This window comes from Aulonocara stuartgranti, assembly GCF_965226115.1.
Source record: "Aulonocara stuartgranti genome assembly, chromosome: 1".
NCBI lineage: Eukaryota > Metazoa > Chordata > Actinopteri > Cichliformes > Cichlidae > Aulonocara > Aulonocara stuartgranti.
In genome coordinates, this window is record NC_138939.1 from 18,620,465 (window position 1) to 18,640,100 (window position 19,636).

Consider the following 19,636-nt stretch of genomic DNA (forward strand, 5'->3'; position numbering starts at 1 on the left):
CGGCGCCACCTAGCGGCAAGGCACGGACACTACACCTGGGAAAACATTACTATAGAAATTTAACTGTGTAATTTTAAAACTGTGTATATACTGTATATTCTGTGTATTTATACTCTCACTCTTATTGCCTGTTTATGCCCTGTCCTTATCTTCAACGTCATGCTGCTCTGTTGTACCTTAATTGCCCCTTTTGGATAAATAAAGTCTTTCTGATTCTGATTCTGATTTGTGATTTTTGCAGTGAGTTCACAGCAAAAAGCAAATGAAAAAACAAAAAAGAAAAATTCAATTAAAGAAGAACAAATTTTCAGTTTTATTATTGCAGGACAGTCTGTGCAATGTGCTACCAGAACATTTTCAGTAAATTTACATAGTTATTTCTTATAATTTAGGGCTTAAGCGGTATCTGTTTGACTGTGTAGAAAAAACAAGCTCTACTGTTAAAATTGTACTTTATATATTGAAATATCTCAGAGATTAAATGTGTGATTAAACTCAATTAGAAAGTTTCAGAAAGTTCAGAAAGTTGCACTGGTCCTGTTCACATAAGATCAAAGTGAGCTTAATGTGGTTCACAATGTAAAATTAATATGATATCCCTGAGTTATAGTGTTTGCCATCTTTAACAAGCTGTTGCACCTGAGTGATCAAAAGGAATCATGGTCAAAACATGAGCGCTGCCAGCTAAAAACAATGGAAGGGATCCAACACAGAGTGTGGCAAAAGATGTGGTTCCCAGTCGGCTGTGTCTCAGGCAAGCCCAAATTAAGTTGGACTTTTGTAATAGGAAAACATACAGGCAGATCATGAAAGTTGCCATGAAAATGGACAGAAAAGAATATAAAAAAGGTTTTAAAAATAACACAAAAACACTAACATAGGGTTCAGAGTCACCTGACTCTGTATTTCTAATATTAAAAGTAGAGAGGCTGTCTGTCTCCCAAATCCAAACTGGGAGCTGGTTTCACAGGAGAGGGACTGAACGCTGAAGCCACTGTCTCCCGTTCTACTTTTAGAAAATCTGGAAGCCCCAGTAAAGCCCGCAAACTGAGACCAATGTGCTCTACTGGGATAATATAATTCTGTGAGGTCAAAGTTCAGTTCTTGAAGGAAAAACAAAAAACATGCTTTTGCATGTGGCAGATTTTCAAAAACAAAGCATGATGACAGGTAAAGTTTTCTGCGGTAATGTCCTTATCGTGATGTGTAAATATCTGTATTCAAACAGAGAAATCTGTTAGAAACAGAGAAATGTTTTAGTGCAGTGATGATGGCATATAGAAACTTAGCTGACTTTGTGTCTGAAGCTAGGATTATCTGTTTAACGCTTCTATGGCACCGTAATGTAAATGATAAGGTACAACTACTTTAAAAAAATAAATAAAAAAGCATTAAATAACTCTTTATTATCTGACTAGCCTTCTCCGTACACACAACATCAACCATTTGCAGCATTATAGTTTAGAGAGAGATCAGCTGGTGACCATAAATAGTGTTTAATGTGTTTTATAGACTATTTAGTAAAACACAGTAACATGATAACTGAGAAGCCTTCATCTGCTGTGGAAAGCTGTTAGTGGAGGTGCAGAAGCTCCAGGACGAATGAGTACACATAACTAAAATACTGATGTCTTATTTGATAAGTTTTCAAAGTCAGTGATTAATCTTCAAGCTGAATTTGCACATATTGTTGCTCTGCTCTAATAAAAGCTGAATTGTCTTCTTTGGCCCATTAATACTGCACGATTTGTATCAATAACGTCATGGTCAGATGATTCACAGTCATTTTCTGTGTAGTATCAGCCCAGCACCCATGATACTGCCCAGCAGAGCAACACCAACATCACTCGCTCCACCCTTATCAACAAACTCCAGTCATATTGATGGGAACAGATCCCTCAGTATCAGAGGCCAGACTTTTCAGACTGAAAAAATAATGTTAATGGAAATGAGTTTGTCCTTTAAACCTGAGCTCTGCAACTATGACAAAGCACCGATAGGAGCAGGACAGCTGCTGTGTCAATGTCCATATTGATCCGATGTCCATCACTTATTGTGGGGAGAGATCAAACCCCCCACCTCCACATGCTCCTTCCCTTCCTCCCTTTGTGAATCTCTATAAAGCAGCAGGGCCACAGGCCAGCTGTGATCTGAAAACTGAAAAGGAAGAAGGGGAAAAATGAAAACAGAACTCCTCTGTAACTGGTTGGGTTTATCAGTACATCAGGATTTTTTATTGAGAAGGAGACACTGACTACAGTAAGAGACCAAGAAAGAACCAATCTGTGGGTCTCTGCCTTCAGTCTTGTATTTAATAACTTAAAGCATGCTCTCTTGGGTTGAGATCAGGTGACTAATTTGGCCTTTGAAGAATATCCCATATCTTTGCCTCCTTTCTTTGCTCATTTCCTTCTAGGCAAGAGAGTATGGCCCTGCACACCTCACAAGTCCTGGTACTTCTGTCACCAGTCACATAATGTATAAACCCCAGTGACCCATTCAACTGTCAGCCATGCCATAACATGAACATGAGCTGTTCCTTTGCTTCTCCATACTTTTTTCTTCCCTTTATTCTGGTGTAATGTTTAACCTTTAATCATTTATCCTGCTTTCATTTGTCCAAAGAATTTGGAAAAAAAGGGGGAAAGAACCTTGTTTCTAGCAAAGTCTAACCTGGCCTTCTTGTCCTTGGGTTCATCCAAGGGTTTGCACCTTGCTGTAAACCCTCTGAATTCACATTCATACATTTTTATTGTTGATTTAAGTCTTTTTATACATCAAACTCCTTGTTTTGTTCTTCACTCCTTTAGATGTTGTGAATTTAGCATCTTGTCAGCATCTGTTTACACCTCATATTTAAAACTACAATAAAAAATCTGCTTATTGTTCTTTGAAATATCGAGGAAACACTGTCTTCCCTGAAGAGTTAATGCAATACTTAAGTTCATCCCCTTTAAATAAAGCTGAAAGTTTGCAGTTCAATCACATATTGATTGGTGGATTGATTTGAAATCCACTGTGGTGCACAGAGGCAAAATTACAAAAAAACCCCAACCCTACTATCATATTTCTGAACAAGATTTGATCCATATTGATCCATATCAGTTGTTCAGTGATATCCACCCAAAACTGCTCAACAAGAGGACCACAGCATTCTCCACAACCACAGCAACACAATTTTAACGATGCATGATCACGTTTCTTCAGTGTACAGGGTTTGGCATAGCTCCTGTGTAATATTTATAATTGCAGTATTGTGTGTGTGACACAATTAGATGTTTTTGTTCCATATATTTTCATAGAAAGGTTATTACCCAACCATAAAATTGATTATCAGCTCTTCTATTAAAGACGGTCAAAAAAACCCCAAACAAACATCTGTGTGTTACTCTAAGTTTACATACACATACATGACTGGTGAGGTTTCCCCTTGCTGTACTTGTACCATAATCCAATAACTGGCCACATTCTCAGTTTAAGTGGTGGGCACGTCGCTTACATAACATGGGAAAGTGAGGGTCTGACCTCATTCATGGTCAGTGAGGATCAATAAAGAATTTAGTTTCAGCGCCTGCCAATATGCTGCAGTTTGGTGGGTGGAGTGATGTTTAAGCTCTGCGGCCAGATCAATGAAGTAAAAGTCATTACTGGGTTATGAATGTTGGTAAGGGTGTGGGTGAAGGGGAGCCAGCTTTCCCCAAAATCTACCATCATTGGCTGAGGGCTTTATCTGCTACCACCCATGCCCATCCCCACTGACCCCTGAAGTGTCCAAAAGGCCGGCCTGAATCGTGTGTAACCTTTCCACTGACCTCCGTGGAGGGTGAGGCCTTTCTTTTTTTTACTGCCCTGATGGGGGGTTGTGGAGAAATTAGGACTTTGGCTCTTCAGCTGAATCACACAAAAGGCTCCAGCAAGAGAGATGTAGATGAGTCCTCTCCACACGCTACTCTTCTTCACCAGAAACAGTTCACATGAAATGAGCCCTCCCCCCATCACAGCTGGAAATGAAGAAGCAGAACTCAAAGAGAGAGATTAAAAAAAAACAACAGCCGGTGTGAGCTGAAACAACACCAATTTATTCATAAATGTAGTTTTTCATATTTTGTAACATAACCTCAGATCAGCCAGAAGAAAACGGATGAATTAAACACTTCATATGCACTTAAAAGCTCACTGAGCTCTCTATGCTTAAAGCAGATTTAAGATGTTAAAAGTATCTCTTACAAAAGTCTGGGTTAAAATGAGTCCAGACTTGCAGGTATACCACTGACTAACTACAATTTGTGTTCACTTCAAAGTATGGATGTTACTGCTCTCTTGTTTCCTATTATAGGACACACATTTAAACAGTACCATGTGATTTTGCCGACATGCTTTGGTTGTATCCACACGTGCAGACATCTGCCTGCTTTTTTCAACTGTCAGTGTTTTTCTGCACTTGTCCCTTACAATTAATCTGTTAAATAAAATAATATTAATAAAAACATAGCAATTTGGTGATGCCCCAGCTGCTATGTTCAGGAAATCTGATTGTGTTTCATCTCCCCCAGCTGGAACAAGTCAGTACTACAACCACAGGCATGTAAGAACATGCTGGATCACGGGGTTAAATCAGATTTAGACAAGCGATTTTTATTTCCACACAATAGTCAAGTTACTTTTATTTACAGAGCACATTTAACCCAGCATGCTCTCCAGTTAAGAACCCAAGTACTAAACAGTAAAACTCACACAAACAAGTGACATGATAAAAATTTTAAAAAAGCAAAGCAAAAATTACTCTATTAGTGAAAAGCACAATAAATGCCAAAGCTGCTGAAGTTTAATCTGAGGATCAGAATGTGGAAGAAAGGTAATTTAAGTGACTTTAAATGTAGCACGGTTGTCAGGGGAAGACGTGCAGTATAGGGCCCTGGGTGGTTTCAAGCCCAGGCTGTTACATTTCAGACATGTTACATATGGCCTCAGTTATCATCATAGTTAGATTTTTTTCTTCAGTTTGCCAACCAATCTGCACTGTAAATATGACACACTAATCCCCTGCTGTGAAGAAAAGGCAATAAAGAGGCTGGACTGTCATTCTGTTGTAAGGCCTGTAGTTAACATTAATCAGTAACTTCCAATTTAGACATATTTACACTGCTACAAAGAACCACTTGTATGTAACCTCTTCATCTCTGAAATAAATCAATCATGTTATTGATAACAGTGAATGTGAGACAGGAATTTTCCATGACTTATTGAAAGCATTTAATTACTATGTGTTTATACACCACTCTGCATTTAATCATTAGTTACTATTAAGCTCTGGCTCTCTCCCACAGCATGTCTTTGTCCTGTCTTCCTCCCCTCACCCCCCAACCAGTTGGGGCAGATAGCTTCCCCTGTCTGAGCCTGGTTCTTCTGGAGGTTTCTTCCTGTTAAAAGGGATTTTTTCCTTCCCACTGTCGCCAAAGTACTTACTCAAAGGGGGGTCATATGACTTTTGGGGGTCTTCTCTGTTTTCTTTGTATTATTATTATAGGGTCTTTACCTTACAATATAAAGCACCTGTTGTTGTGATATGGCGCTATATAAATTAAATTGAACTGAATTTATACTCTAGACTTCTTTTAGGCAGCCTAGAACATGGTGTCAGGGGATAGCACTTAGTGGCTGTCAAATGTGGGGCCCCACAGGGATCAATGTTAGGACCACTTACCTTACTCAACTTCACTTCTCTAGCATTTTCTTCCATGTGAAGTATCACTTATTTTGTACCAATCACTATTTGAGCCTCACTTAAATGATTATAATGCTTTACAAAAGGGAATTCCTTTTGTATGAGCCATGCCAAGGTCAAAGTTAGATGCTCCCTCTGATCCTCTTTTTCATGGTTACAAACTTTTGAAGCTAACTGAACTAAGCTGACTTATTTCAAAATGCTTGTGTTATGCATAATGTAGCATTAGACTTAACAAAAGACTTTGTGAGCCTATTCTAAATATATCAATCCTCTAACAGATATAACATGAGGGGAAAAAACAACTTTCAAAGGGTAATAAACTTGGATACTTAAGTTTGCATTTAGTGTGACCTGGCCACTTTTGTGGATCTGTAGAGGTGGAGGTCCACAAATTTGGTACTCTTTAAAAAAAAAAAAATAGTTGCTACTAAAACTTGTCTGATTTTGAATCTCAAGAATCTTTCAAAACTTACTGGCTCCCTATCAGAAGGACAGCAAAATAAGGTAATAATAAAAAGGAAAAAGAAGGAGAGACTGGATAAGTGTTTTTACATGTCTTTATTTTTCCAATACATTTATATTCTGTGTTATAGGCCATCACATTGGGATTTAACAGCTACAGTTTGTTCTGCCCTTTAAAATGTTTTACATACACCATCGATGATTTAATGCACTTACAGGTGTTATAATAACAAAGTTTGATATATCCAAAATGAAGTACGTATTAATTAGTCTTCAGTAGGCAACAGGATGTCTATTCATTTCATAGACCAGCGAATTCAATGACACATGACAAATAAAAGGCATTGGTATTTAAATACCATTGAAAGGAGAGAATGTGCTTTTCTCTGCAAAAAAAATGCTCTCAGCAATGCTCACATGTAAACATCTGAAGAGATGTGCGCTTAAAGCATCGGATCATGATTTTAAAGAGAGATTTATGCAGGCGACAGATTGGCAAAGATTTCAGAAGTAAGACTCATCAATATTAACAAAGTGCTTCACTTTATAAAAGAATAGGTATATAAAACTGTCGTCAGAGACAAAAACCAGCCCACAACTTTCTTTCCTTTCATCACCGACCTGTAAACACGGCAGTTATGTAAACACGTGTCTTACCGTTCAGAAAAAGTTCAAAGTACGGCTTAAGCACAGTTACTTTCTCACAAAGTAACTGCATACAAAAGGTACTACAAGTAATTAATTTTGAAAAGAACAATCTGTACACATTTTAACAACCAACAATATATATATATGTTTTTGTAAATTGCACTCTTAAAAATAGAGCACTTTGCTGCAATTAGACACCCTTGATGAGTAGAAGACAATAAAATGTCATTCACTGACAAAAATCAAAGCATAAAATCTAACACGCCGTATTAAAACTGTATAAGTCAGTCTGTCTGCTAACGTATATGCAAAGCTAAGGAGCTCTAACGTTAATGTACATTTATTTATTCTTCTGCTTTATAAACAGTCAGTGTTGAACTTGAGCTCGAGGAGCTATCGAACGAACAAGAACAGATACTGACTGTAGAGATGCATCGAGACCTGTTCGACAACACCGAGCAACTCCCAAGTGGCAGTTTAAACAAATGCAGTCACATTTGCATAGTACATCAGCACAGTCCAACACTGCAGACAGTCACTTCTCCAAATCTGCACACAGACAAGAGCGTATTTAGTCTGTTACTGGTCCGGGTTTTTACACATCACGACCACAATGATTCACCAAACTGACTGACGGCAGTTGCTCACATTCCTACGTAACCTGCACATTTTCTGCTAGAAATGCTTCTGAGGTCTATACATATATATATTTGGGACACTGCATCAGTGCTTCAAAAAAAACTGGAATGGAAAAAAAGTAAAAAAATAAATAAAAAGAAACTAAATGAAAAAAAAAAGTTTAATCTTTTTTGTTGTTTAAGGACATTTTAAACTGTTGAACAGAAACACCCAATTAGTGTTTAACAGCAATGGAGACAAATTAAGTGGCGAGCATGGCTTTTTTTTTTTTAAGCATTAAATTCTTGCCTTTGCTAGAGCGCAATAGTTTTTACACTGAGCATGAAGGACCTGCATGTAATAAAGTGACAACATAAGACCCAAAATGAGCTGAACACGACTGTATAAACAAGCACGCACAAAAGCCGTGAGCTCCGGTTTACTACAAAGAAAGAATGAGTTTTGTGTGCACCTCAGGCGTAATTCAGACTATTCATTCACATGTTTTTATAGAGAAAATGGGGCCTGACGAAGTGGAAATGACTTACTAACATTAAACACCTACTACTATTATTAATAACTAAGGCAGTGTGTAATGTACAAACAGATGAGCTTTCTTGTTTCTAGAACTCGGCCAGGATTTTTTTTCCTCTGAACTTTCACCTTTCTTCTGATGCAGATTTTCTTGCAGCTTTTGATTCCACAAATGGGTCCATCACATAATCCTGCTCTTCCCCTGCCATCTCTGATCAGTTCCTCAGTTTCACATTTGGTACAACTACCCTTTTTTAAATGGCCAAATTAAATAACCTGAGGTGCAAACAGTGGTTTCATTAACAAACCCCCCCCCAAAAAACCCCAAAACAAAAAAAAGAGTGGTTACATCCATTCATGTCTAAAGATGCAGTGGAAAGACTTGTTTATGTATTTACAGTTTCAAACACTGATGTTATTAAGAGAGGACAATCTGACTGAAAGGATGTGTGTACACATCTGTCTTTATGCATGTGGCTGGGCAAAAAGTGAGTAAAACTAAATCAAACGTCCATTTTTAAAATGTAGGTTTTTATCATAAACTGTACAGCTGTTATTCACATTCAGATACTCTTATCGCTTCACAGAATCAAGTTATTTAAATATATGAGCATTTTCGCAGAACAAATAAGAGTGAATACACCTTTGAGCGACTTGCATCAGAGAATTAAATACTAGGATAACCTGATTTGTAAACTTTACAACACGCAGGGTGACGTAAAAACACCTCCATCACTCCAGATTTCATGTCTTTTCTTCAGCTGGGCCCCGACAGAGGACTCATGTGAGTCTTGTTGCTCTCCATCTTCACAGCCGGCAGGTTAAAACCTGAGTCTGATACACAGCTTTTTTGTTGTTGTTATTTTTGTATTTTTTCCCAGGGGCATCACGCAGCTTTGCTTTACTCCAATGACAGCAATGTCAGTTCAGCTCATTTCCCACGTATGCACTAATCCACCCCGTCGAAGCCTTGTGCATTCTCTATAGCGATGTTAAGCTTCTCCCTCAGTTCCTCAAAGGACTCGTACGGAGGAAGGTCCAGCCGATTAAAGCTTTAAGAAGCAAAAGAACAGACAAGAGTTAAAATTTAAGCAGTGGCAAAAAGGGAACACGCAGGAGCGTAAACACTGTGACGTGCCAGTGAAACTAAGAATGACAGTAATGCGCCACTAGTGGGCTTCCACAAGTCTGCCCTATGAGATACAGTAGGCAGTTTGAAAGCAGCACAAAACATGGATGAAGTTTCTGGTCTGGGAAGTGAAGCCAGTGCTTAAATCTGCATTCTTTCTAAGACTCGTCTGACTGCATGAAGATTTCTGGTTGTGCAGAAGTTTATGAAAAAACTGCCTTCAGCTCTCCTGCTCTGCGACTTCTAGCACTTTCCTGATGACTTTGCAGCCTTAATCAATAGTTTCTGGTCATGCTGAATAGAACATGAAGTTATAAAATGTGGTCATTATTAGAGTAGTAAAGGACAGTTATCCAGGGTACACCGCTCTTCAGAAACCCAGGTACAATCTCACTGCTCACACATCTCTGCAGACAGTCATCTACATGTTGTAGCTCTGTAGTGTCACCAGGAGGCGTTGTTCCAAATGTGTGGACAAACAGGTCTATGGGCTACACCTTAGAGTGTCATGTCTGACTTCAACACAAGCTTGCTTATAACAGCACCTCACTAAACAGCCACATTACAGTGGGTACATAGATGATTGATACCAGTCTCTTTTCAACAAGCTGCTCAATTTCAACACAAAACATGGGCAAAGCAAAGTGATGCTAATGCTTTAAACTGGCACTCTTTCTAAAGGCCAGTAGGGCGATGAGACTCTGGTTGCAAAGAGAAGCCAGAAAATAAATCTATGAGAAAGGATTTACTTATTATTATTATTTATAAATAAATAAATGGATAAAATGCCATTTTCTATAAATGTTCTGTAAGGCACAGTGTTTATTGAAAACACATCAGATCTCAGTGGGGGGGGGGGAAACCCCCCAAATAATGTTGATATCTATACTTATATGGACTAGGTAATGTGTTAGGAACACCAACTATTAGAATATGTGCTGTTACAACTCCGGGCCTTCGTGCAGGATTTGTGTTGAATGAGTTTCCTGGGGAGAGGCTCATGGGAAAATCTGAGTAAATCCAGTCGTTTTGGGTTTGTGGATCCCTGCTGTTTGTGTGATTTTCCATGTATCTTTCCAATTTTACAGGGGAGATTGATGGGCCGGTGATTGGTGAAGGTGTTTTTCTGGAGTATGATTAATTGTTTTAGGGATTCCCACCTATCACGTAATTCTTGTAAGGTAACAGTAAAAAATATAACAAAGCTGAAATGGCTAAACTCAACTGTGCTAATACTACAAGCTTCACTGCTAGATCCAACGCAAGAAGAGCAGAGGAAGAAACAAATGTGCTTTTATCCTTTTTAAAAGTTGGCAAAAACCTTCAATAAAATCTGAAATGATCCTTTGTTAAAAACAACTGTGTCCAATATAAAAGGGAGAAAAAAACAGAAGAAGAAGAAGGAAATAAAAAAAAAAAGAGCAAAGCACAGTGAAATGCTTACCATGTGTGGGCCCTGGGAAGTTTTTCACGTGTTCCCCAAAGCTCGATGGTGAAGAGCTGCGGTCCATTAGAGCCTGGTAAATAAAACCATTAAAAATCAGATGACAACAACAAACATGAGTTCAAGTGGAATTAATTTGCAAGAAACAAAGAAATCAACCCAAGGGCAAATAGTTTAAAAAAACCCCGTTCATTTAGAGAGGGAATAATTCTAATCTCACCATAGAGTTCAGCAAAGCCATTCATCGGGACCCTGGATGTTCCCGTCACAAACTGTAAGAGCCGGATTCGCTTTTCTGCATCCATCAGCAGCACCGCCTGTAATAAAACAAAACAAAAAGCATGAAAAAAATACATATCAATGAAGCTTTTCTGCACAGACGTCCCTGCCCCAGCTGCAGATTATTAGCCACAGGTATGGAAACTTGTCTCACCTTCCAAAACCACAGGATAACCATGTGGTTGGAGCAGTAGCCGTTCTTATACTTTGTGTTCGCTCTCCAGTCGTTCACGTCCACATCTCCAAGACCACACATGAGCAGCTGTGGAGGAAAACAAAGCAGATACACTGAACATTTTCCATCCCTGAGAAACAGTTTTGGGGTTTTTTTGCTAGTTGGATCAGCTAAAAACTCACCTCGAGCTCATTCTCATCAAAGATCTTGATCAGATCTTGCGGTACCAACTCAAAGAAGCCCTAAAACACAAAGTATACCAGACTTTTATTCCTTTGTGTGTCTTTAATACCCGTACCGTGTTTAGCAAGTTTAAAAAAACAAAACCACTGTTTACCTCCTTGAAGGCAGTCATCTGCTTCTGTATTCTGTTCACAAACCTCCACTGAATCACCAGGCTGTTAATCACAAAACGGCATGTCAGCATCAAACTGCATTTACACACACACTGAGAAAAACAAAACAAAGTAAAAGCATTTTTCTTACTGGATGTATTCATCCTTGTTTTCATTGGTGACGACAATCTCTGAGCCATCGGGTTTCAGGTCATGCTGGTGAGTCTGAACAGGTGGTGGTGTAAGAAATGAAGCATCAGTCAGAGAGACACAAAGCCGCGTCACAAATTAAATGTTGGGACAAAAAACAAGGACGTTCAGCAGACCTGTCCAAACAGCTCTTCATCTATAGTGAACCTCATGTCCAAGTCTGTTGGGTCGTGCTCCAAAATCCACTTCAGGGAGTTGAAATATTCACCGTCCTGAAAAGAAAAGAAAAGAAGACATTTAATTGAAAATGATCTACATGACATCCAAGATCCCGAATCACACCAATGCAATAATTACTACAGTCATACTCACAACAGACTCCATGTCCTGGAGGGTGATTGGCTTCCCCAGCATCATCTTGTAGAAGGGCCGAATGAAGAAAGCTGTGAAGTAAACAAATACGCAAACACTTACAAAGATATTTACTGGTGACGTTTTTAAAAAGGTGCAACAAGAGCAGCTCCCATCAAGCCAAACATGCCTCCCTCTTCCATTTACATTTCCAAACACACGTGCTAACTATAGTCAGCTGATTGTAAGTGTGTTTTCCTGCTCCTCTTCCTCTTGTTACTTTTACTCTCTCTGTTACGCATAGTGTTAGTGAGAGTTAATGTGGGTGAAACAGAGCACAGGAGAGCAGTGAGGACAGACTCTACCACCGAGCTGAAAGTCAAGTATGTATATGTTACAAAGAGCTTTTTTCTTTTATTCTTTGCTTTTTGGCAAAGCTGACCACTCTGGAGTGCACTGTGTCATCTGTTTCGAGTGTCCCCTCTGTTGGCTTTCTCAAATTATAAAAAACTTGTGGCACCAGTGTGACCTCTCAACCTGAAGATGAACCTACGGTAAAAAATCCTGGTGAAAATCCTAGGTGATTTTCAGAAAAGTTGAGACGTGACCCTGAAGATCTGAGAAACCTCGACATCGTGGTCACCGAGATTTGAACTCGTCTGAGATTTTAGTAGATGTCCCTATCTGACGAATTTGAAAATCCCATCTCAAGTTATCTTGAGAACAAGGCGACATGGGATTTTCAAGGCGACATGGGATTTTCAAGGCGACATGGGATTTTCAAGGCCACGGGTGTCCACGCCAACCACCTGTCTAGTATTGATTTCAGGAAGTCATCCCCTCATCCTGCGCTTACAGTGGTAAATGGTGCAGCCATTGAAATGGTGGATAATTACAAGTACTTGGGGGTTGTTCTTGATAAGACCCTGTCCTTTGAGTCACATCTTGCTGCTACAGTGAAAAAAGGCCCAACAAAGAATGTATTTTTTAAGGAGGTTGAGAGGTTTTAAGGTTTCATCTGAAATGATGACTCTCTTTTATAAAAGTTTTATTGAATCTGTTTTAACTTTCTGTATCATTGCTTGGTACGGTAGTATGTCCATGGATAATAAGACCAGACTTAACAATCTGGTTAAAGTGGCGGGCAAGATTTCAGGGAGGTCTCAGGTCCAGCTTGTGGACTTTTATAACAGGCAGGTGCTGAGGAAGGCAACTTCTGTCCTGTTGTGTTCAGATCATCCTCTCTTTAACGATTTTCAACTGCTTCCATCAGGTCGTCGTTATAAAATGACTGCAGTGAAGACAAAGTGACACAAATTGTCGTTTGTACCTAGTGCTATTATCTTAATTAACAACACTAAATTGTAAGTGTTGTTGCCATTGCACATTGCACTTTTTTCGATGGAAAATCTAGGTTGTTTTATCAGGCTTATATTATATTATAGTATTTTTTTAATGAGTGTACGTGATGTGTTGGTTGTATGTTTGTTGTTCGTTTTGACATACTGCGAATCAATTTCCCGTCAGGGACAATAAAGTTGACCATTGACCATTGTATGGTGACGACAATACCCCATCAGCCTTTTACAGCTAGAGGTAAAAACAACTTGAGAAAGCCAGCAGCCTCAAATGGAGGGACTCCTACCCAGAACCATGCACAAACACCCAGAAAAGTTACCAAAATGCAAACAATAAAGCGCAGACAACAACACACAAAGAAAGACAGTGAGGTAATTTTTTCACTTTCTTCAGATAAAAATACTTCCTGCTGCTACATGAAGAACTCTTAAAATATCTGACCATTTTCAGCAGCCATGTGACACTCACCATCGAGGAGTTTGCCGTGAAACACAGCCATGCCTGCCACGCGACCGATGAACTTGAAGTAGGTCAGGTGGTCCTCGTTGCATAAACCTGAGTTGGGGTTAATCTGAAGTGTGTAGTTGTCCCTAAAACATAAGGCAGATCAGGAAAGTGTCTTTAGTAAATGCAGTAGTACTTGCATAGCATTTTCTACTCAATTTGAACACTCAGAGCTTTCTGTCTACAAGTGTCATTCATTCATACAATAGCATTTTTTAACCTGATGTTCACACTCTCACAACTTTAGGTTCAGTATCTTGCCAAAGGTCGTGGAAAACGGCATTGAACCACCAATCTTCCCACAGGTCAACAAGCCGCAGCACCAAATGTTAGTAGGAACAATTACTACTTTTGTGGATCCTAGCCCAGATAGCCGGACTGAACATTCTCACATGGTTTGTAGTGACACATTTTGGTTCACCTGGATTTTTCTGCGTGAAAAGAAGCCAAATCACAGGGAAAAGCTTGTGCAAAATCATCAGCTGATTCAAGCCAGGATAAATGATCTACAGCTGTGAAAATGCCCTTAGAGAGCTGGTCCAGGCCTTTGCTGTAACATATACCACAGTTATTTGATGTGCTTCGTATCACCAGGGTTGGAGATTTTGATTGAAACTTTTTTCAGCCCACATTTTCACAGCCAAAGAGAGTTTCGATTGCCTTTTGTGTGTAAATGTCTGCAGCACCTCTTCCTCATTCCTCTGTGTGTGTGTGTCAGCTCTATTTTTTTTTCTCCCTGTGTTTCTCTGTTGTTCCCTGGTGTGAACGTGCTCTGTGTCATTTTGTGTATCTGGGAGTGGCTGAAGACTCCCATGCCTGTGGCTGCTTTTTGCATAAACCCCCAGGTTTACGCATTGCTCAAAATTCGTAGTACATCTCCCCACCGCTTTAAAATTAGCCTCTTCCTCTCCTTTTCCCTTGAATGCATCAGCCCCCCCTTTTTACACTTATCCCACTAGCTTCCTGTCAGCCTCTTATCTGTCATACTCCCCCTGACTCACTCATGCTGCTACAGGACTCAACCAGTTCCTATTTACAGTGAAAATGAAGGTTAATAAAACATAATGACCTGTAAATATGCCCCCTTAAACAAAAATACATCATCCCAAACATCGTTACCTCACAGAGACACATTGAAATTAGCAGTGATTTAATATATCGATCTCGGGAACTGTACAGAAGTCCTGGATTTGAAGTAAATACAAGCACTGACATCTTTTTGTCCACATTTTAGCTGTCAGTGTAGAGGATGCACATCACTCGTGCAACATATAAGTGCTTAAAAATTTCCAAAAGTGGGAAAACTACAAGTAACAACAACTAAATACAAAAATAAAGACTCACGTGGCGGAATACTCGAATAGCCCGTAGTACGGGTTGAACATCTCTTTGGACATGAGGAAGAACCACTCCCTGGCCACGCCACCGTAGTCCAGTCCTTTTTCTCCATCAAACTCCACCCACAGTCGTGCCTTCAACAGGTCTGGCCTCTTGACCGAGAGGATGCGTCGGTATGAGTCCTCCAGCACTGCATTTCGTTTCAGCTTCATCTCAAAGCGGTTTGGGATGTCCGCCTACATTAAAAAAAAAACAAAACAAAAGCACAGTGGTGAGTTTTCGGTTACCTTTAAGAAGTTATGTTGAAAATCAGTGTGGCGGAGGTGGTATCCCTGGGTCAGCTGCAGGGGAAAAGTGGTCAAGGGGGCAATGCCAAGGAGGCTGGAGAGATAGGTGGTGGGGATCTGTCTAATGAGGCTTCTGCCTTTTATAAACAGTAAAGCTGGAGAGCAGAGGGAAGTGTGTGTGCTGACAACCAACTGGAAAGTCGAGGAGCTGGGTGCCGAAACATACATGTGTGTCACTTCAATAAACACTTCTAAGTATAAAATATCACAGTGTGTCAGGTCGATCTCTACAATCAGTAAGAGCTTTTGAGGATGCTCACCGGTTTCTTCAGCTTCTTCTTGAAGTAGTCATACTTCTGTTTGTAGTCTCTAGAGTAAGGCACTGCCTGTAATCACCAAAGGATGGAGGTCAGCAACAGCAACAGCAACAGCAACAACAACTTTCAAAGTCATACTCACTGGTCCAGTTATAGCAGCGTTCTGCAATCTGGGATCTTCCCATTGTGTGTTCTTTGTGTCTATGAAATAAAATATATCAAAAAGCATATATTAACAAGAAAACAGATTAATGTACTAATCAAAGATGTTTTCGACTTAAACACATCATACGCACTGTGATCTATGTAGAAGACCCTGCCATCACTGTGGACCCTCTCCTCCCAGCCAGGCTAGAAATGAAGAAAATATCAAATCTATATTAATCAGGCAGATTAAATATCACATCAGCAAACCAATCAGGGCACCACATACAGTGTTCAGCCACAACAGTAAAACCACCATTAGTCTCAAAAAGGAAATGCAGTGATGGATAGTTTGAAGCACATAAACAGATTAACGGGACAATTATCTCTAAATTATATCAAGGAAACGGAAACGCAATGATACCAATTACATTCAAACAAAACAGGGAAACGAAATAAACATAGAAACAGCTGATGAGACATCAACTAGCTCAAGGAAATGACTAAACATCTGATTTTTGTTACACCTTATGTTAAAAGCAAGCAATCCTGGAGACAGTGTGGTCATAACAACTCCCACATATTTTGGAAATTAAGTAAAATTCAAGTATTTCAGGAGAATATAGGTGTAGCTCTAAGATGCCAGGTTATGAAATTTCAGTAGATGTCATGGTACTGTACCTTGGAGCAATTAAAGAGGGTGTTGTTGTTGTTAAAAAGTCATTTTTGCAAAAATATTTCTTACCTAAAACTATAACAAAGACCTGGGATAAACTTGACCCACCAGGTCTTAAACAATGGGTGAAGTAACATCTTTATAAAGAAGAGGACGATTTTCTCGCTAAAGGCCTAAAGGAGATGCCTTTTTACAAAAGTGGAAGAAAAGAATCACCTTTATGTCAACTGAGATGGTTAAGGACAGTTGGGACAATATATTCTGAGAATGTAGCGATGCAGTGTCCCACCTGTGCTTTTTGCTAAAACTTGAAGAGAAAAAAAACCTTAAACACTGGCAGGTGGACAGGTGGAGTAAATAACACTGATAATCTTGTTAAATTTGGGAAATGCCAAGGAGTGGCAGCAAGCAAACGGGCAGCCAATGAGCTGGACACAAAATGTTTTCATAGACGGGTAACTGACGGATGCTGACAACAGTGGTCTAAGAGGATAAATGGTGAAGGGTCAAGTGTGCACAAAGTTAACTGCTGTGCATAAGGGGAGGAAGGTGGATCCATGCGATCTGATCCTACAGAAGAGCTTACTGTGTTGTCCACTGATATAAAAAGCCTACAGTGGGATGAAGATGAGCCACGGAACAATGAAAGAAGATGGGCCGTTTGATGAATCACTTATTTTCTCTTGCACCTTTGTATTAACTGGGAGAGGTATGTGAAGCACGCAGCTGATGGATGCAGATTGGCGCTCTGGGTAGTTAAAAAGAAATCTGCTCTTTCATCGTTTCAGAAAACAAAACATTTATTTTAAAAATGAAATGAGAGTCTGATTTTATGCACTGCATGGCTAATGTAACACATTTTGTCACATGCTTTAAGTGATTAACACATGTACATTTCTATGGAAGTATTGTGAAATGGTCATGTGTTTAAATTCTTTTACCTTAGATATTATAATGTCTTTAGGGATTATTTTTCTCATTTAATTTTTTTAATTAAATTTTACTTGTATTAAACATCCCATTCTGAATGTATAATTTTTTCCACAACATACTTTTTCCTATAAATAGCCATATGTTGAGAAAAAATTCAATAAGAATTTCTTTAGACCACACAGCCCACTGTGTATGTGGCCTGCAGTGGCCTGTTTAAGCAGGAAAACTGCAACTGTCACATGACAATTTCAAAATATGACCTCTTCATTCAATATTTCCAGAACAAAGTGTTGACTTGACCTCAAATCTGATAAGGAAACTATGGGATATGCTGAGAGACTCAGCAACCTTGAAAAACACTGGACTTTAAAAGTTTCCTTTGCCAATGTCTCAGTCCCCTATTTTGAAGATTTAAAGATGCGTTGGTGGCGCAAGTGGACTGGACTTCACTACGCATGGTGGTCTTAATGTTTTGGCTAGCAGGCTTTTTCCCCTGATAGGTAATCCTCAAAAGTTGATGCCTGTGTTGCATCTTGTTACTGAACTTACCGGCAGAGGGCCAAGATCGGAAGGATCAAGCGAGGATCTCCTCCTCATTTGTACAGGAATCCTTATCCTGGGGTCTTCCTGTTCAGAGAAAAACAAGCAGGGTGTGTTTCAGTCAGAGAGGAAATCCTCACACAAGAGATGGTGGTGAGTTACAGCTTGGAAATTCACTTTCTTTGTGGCACAGATTAGAAAAAAAGTCAACTAAATAACTGAAACCCAGTCTAGTTTTTCTGAATTGGACACACAGGTGCATTCAAAGCCTTTGGCTGCTATCTTCTCACCCAGGTAGTTGTCTTGGTATTGTGGTCGATGAAAAACGGCCTTCCATTGGGTGCACTGCGAACTTCCCAACCGAGCGGCAGGAAGCCAGATTCTCGCGTGGCCTCGGGGCTTGGAGTGTGCTGAGGAGACTCCTCTGTTGCTGCTGATGGTTGGGATGGTGTAGGGCTTTGTGATAAGCCTGCACTACTCTGTGCCGCTGCTGCTGCTGCTGCTGCTGCTGCTGCTGACGGTGCTGATGGTGCTGGTGCTGCCTCTGAAGTTCTCTGTACAAATAAAAAGACTCCAGTGAGATTCTAAATCGAGAACAGACACACTGAAGGGGAAAATTGACAGAACAGTGCTATTTTAGAGCTTTAATCTAATAAAAAAAAAAACCCGGGGTTTAACAAAGGTTTCTATGCAGAATGTGAATAAAAAGATATGAATGCTGAAGTACCTGCACGAGAGGTCGTGTCCATGTAGTGGTTCGGTTGTTGTGGTTGATAAAGTAGCGTCTTCCTTTACTATCTCGCTTTTCCTCCCAGCCTGGAGGTAACCCAGTTGAGGTTGGAAGCAGCTGTCAAATTAAAAATAAGTAAATACATTCTCAAGACGATAATTCAAGGACAATAATTTGGCATATGATATAATTTCCACCATAATCATACAGACAGTCATTATAAGGCACTCTATGCAAATGGATTATTATTAATGTATCCTGTCCAGTTTGTCGGCCAGGTTCCGTTGTGGTCTGACTACTTCGTGTGGAGCCTTATTACTCCAAGCTCAGAGGCTGAAGAGCCTATGGCCACCAACTGCAGTCCAAGATGCCACATTGATGAGGCCCATCACAGGATGAGAGACTCACTGGCTGAATAACAGGACTGTTGTGACAGCTACCTCACACAGAGGTCAGGGACTAGTAGTGCTGGGTCAGAAACCCTCTTGTGATTGATTTGGTTGCTAGCAGATTACTGGAGTAGTCCAAAATTTGTATGGAAGATGCCAAACATATGCAAACACTCACCAACTGCTCACTAGTAATGAAACTAGAAAGTCTGACACAAACAGGAAAAAGATAACTCAATAAACATATTTACTAAATCAATCATGACTGGCAGGGATTGCTGACTGCTCTCTAGGCCTGTGTGACTCAGGCTTGTGACACTAAGGGAAGATAAGATGGGCTGATTACAAAGGACTGAACTTTCAAAATAAAATATAGAAACTCGAATTCTAAACTTTCTAATGCACATGAACAAATCAAAAGCATGACTGGTAATAATTTCTATAAAAGACAGCACGGTGGACTAAAAACAACAACACCTGGACCAACAGCAACAGACACAAATCAGCAATCAGAGCTTTCAGCAAAAGAGTGAAAACAAGATGCAGCGATTCATGAGAAGGCATTT

At 39.7% G+C, this 19,636-nt stretch overlaps 1 protein-coding gene across 2 annotated transcripts in view; it reads right to left on the reverse strand.

Annotated features, from left to right (window-relative positions):
- Nucleotides 1–6,267: 6,267 nt before the first annotated feature.
- The window catches only part of nedd4a (NEDD4 E3 ubiquitin protein ligase a), a 40,881-nt gene continuing 27,512 nt past the window's right edge, over nucleotides 6,268–19,636 (reverse strand). For both annotated transcript variants that reach the window (XM_082539013.1, XM_082539014.1), the window contains 17 exons: nucleotides 18,679–18,798; nucleotides 18,242–18,505; nucleotides 17,961–18,038; nucleotides 15,955–16,009; nucleotides 15,801–15,859; nucleotides 15,662–15,727; nucleotides 15,061–15,290; nucleotides 13,681–13,802; nucleotides 11,875–11,945; nucleotides 11,679–11,774; nucleotides 11,504–11,577; nucleotides 11,355–11,415; nucleotides 11,200–11,259; nucleotides 10,997–11,104; nucleotides 10,784–10,880; nucleotides 10,564–10,636; nucleotides 6,268–9,042 (listed from right to left, as the gene is read on the reverse strand). In XM_082539013.1, coding sequence (XP_082395139.1) covers nucleotides 8,940–9,042; nucleotides 10,564–10,636; nucleotides 10,784–10,880; nucleotides 10,997–11,104; nucleotides 11,200–11,259; nucleotides 11,355–11,415; nucleotides 11,504–11,577; nucleotides 11,679–11,774; nucleotides 11,875–11,945; nucleotides 13,681–13,802; nucleotides 15,061–15,290; nucleotides 15,662–15,727; nucleotides 15,801–15,859; nucleotides 15,955–16,009; nucleotides 17,961–18,038; nucleotides 18,242–18,505; nucleotides 18,679–18,798 — 1,737 coding nt within the window. In that variant the 3' untranslated portion in view covers nucleotides 6,268–8,939. The remainder of the gene's footprint in view (nucleotides 9,043–10,563; nucleotides 10,637–10,783; nucleotides 10,881–10,996; nucleotides 11,105–11,199; nucleotides 11,260–11,354; nucleotides 11,416–11,503; nucleotides 11,578–11,678; nucleotides 11,775–11,874; nucleotides 11,946–13,680; nucleotides 13,803–15,060; nucleotides 15,291–15,661; nucleotides 15,728–15,800; nucleotides 15,860–15,954; nucleotides 16,010–17,960; nucleotides 18,039–18,241; nucleotides 18,506–18,678; nucleotides 18,799–19,636) is intronic.